At 58.2% G+C, this 1,764-nt stretch overlaps 1 protein-coding gene across 1 annotated transcript in view; it reads left to right on the forward strand.

The window, feature by feature from the left end:
• Ptprs (protein tyrosine phosphatase, receptor type, S) overlaps positions 1-1,053 on the forward strand; it is a gene marked incomplete in the record, with an annotated part of 48,287 nt that extends 47,234 nt beyond the window's left edge. The window contains 2 exon segments of the mRNA XM_013505293.1: positions 22-157; positions 551-1,053. Of these exon segments, the coding sequence (XP_013360747.1) occupies positions 22-157; positions 551-619 (205 nt within the window).
• Positions 1,054-1,764: the final 711 nt, after the last annotated feature.

The following is a 1,764-nucleotide window of genomic DNA, read 5'->3' on the forward strand; positions in this document are numbered from 1 at the left end:
CTGACCTGTGTCCCCCCGCAGCGCCGGCGTGGGCAGGACGGGCGTGTTCATCACGCTGAGCATCGTGCTGGAGCGCATGCGCTACGAGGGCGTGGTGGACATCTTCCAGACGGTGAAGATGCTGCGGACCCAGCGGCCGGCCATGGTGCAGACGGAGGTACGCCGTCTCAGCCCCTCCTGATGGCCGCCCCCTGGGGGTTGCCCACTTCTGGCCAGGGAAGGGGTGAGGCTGCTCTTTTCTTAGTACTGGGGATGGAGCCCAGGGCCTTCACCCTGAGCAATGTCTCTAGCCTTTTTGGTTTTTATTTTCTGAGACGGGGTCTCACTCGGTCAGAGTCACCCAGACTTGGGCTCAAATTTGCCATCCTCCTGCCTCAGCCTCTCAGGGTGCTGGGATGAGAGGCGCATGCCTGGCAGGGTCAACACTTCCGACTCATTAAGTCTAAAGGCCAAAAATGTCTTCTGATGTGGGCCGAGATGAGTCCTCTGGGAGCCCTGGGAGATGTTAGAGGGAGGGAGGTCCTGACGGCCCGCCGCCCTCTCCCCACAGGACGAGTACCAGTTCTGTTATCAGGCGTCGCTGGAGTACCTTGGCAGCTTCGACCACTATGCAACATAAAGCCATGAGGGGCCCGCAGCGGACGGGCACGCAGGGGCTGCAGGGGCGGCTTCGGGGCCAAGCGGGCCCGGGCCAAAGTGGCCTCCCGAGCCCCCCGCGAGGACCCCAGCCCCCGCTGCCGCCGTCATACACTTGGAACATTCCTCGTTACCTTGCGATTCCAAACCAAGACTCGGGTGGGGGGTGGGGGTCGACACGCAGTCGGGGCTCCCCAGACCCCAAGGGGTGGGGCGCGGGCCAGGGACTCACCTCAGCCTCCTGGGGACCGGGCACCTCCTTCCTGTCCTGCAGCCTGGGGCGCGGGCCGGCGAGGGGGCATGGGCAGAACCCAGCTTTCTTTTGAACCTCTTGGTGTAACTGTATCCGGTGACATTTCCTTTTTTTTTTTTTTTTTTTTTTTTAAATAGTGTATTTTTTTCCATTTTTTTTAAAAGAAGAAAAAACAACAAAAAAAAAAGACTTGCCAGTCAATGACTTTAAAAAAGAACAACTTTGCTTTTCATATTCTGTTCAAAGACAGTCTATTTTTTCACGGTAGAAAATGTCCTTTGTGATCGATTAGTCAGTCGGAGAACGCGTGTGCCCCAGCCCGCGACTGTCCCTTTGGCTGGCTCCCCGTTCCCTGTTTTCCTCCCAGCATCACAAGCTGTGCCTGCCCTGCCCACCTGCCCGTGTAAGAATGAGGCGTCCTTTTCTTGTTTCTATTCTTCCTTTTTTGCCCCCAACTTTTTTTTTTTATTAAATTTTCAGACATATCAAGTACAGTCCTGAGGGTGGGGACGGCACGGAGACGCGGGCGGGGCTGCCAGCAGCCGGCTCAGACCCACTGGGGACAGGGGACGCGGCCTTGCCCCCCATGGCAGCCTGAGCGCCCATCTGCACCCGGTGGGCACCGAACATGGGGGTCCCGCTGCGCCCTTTTCCCTGGGACACAGGGACCAGCGCAGCCGGCGGGGACCCCACCCGCAGCGTTTTCCTCTTTGTATGAGAGCGGATCTGCCGTTGCTTTCAACTCTACCCAAACGGAAGCAGTTGGGTGGTTTCCCACCTCTGTATGTAGATAAACCGACTTTGTATTAAAGGGAGATCGACCGAGCGAGCGGCCCTGGTGGAGTCGTTTGTGCACGCCCAGCCCCAGCCGGAGA

The sequence above is a fragment of the Chinchilla lanigera genome, unplaced genomic scaffold, assembly GCF_000276665.1.
Source record: "Chinchilla lanigera isolate Chin_1 unplaced genomic scaffold, ChiLan1.0 scaffold00094, whole genome shotgun sequence".
NCBI classification, from domain to species: Eukaryota; Metazoa; Chordata; class Mammalia; order Rodentia; family Chinchillidae; genus Chinchilla; species Chinchilla lanigera.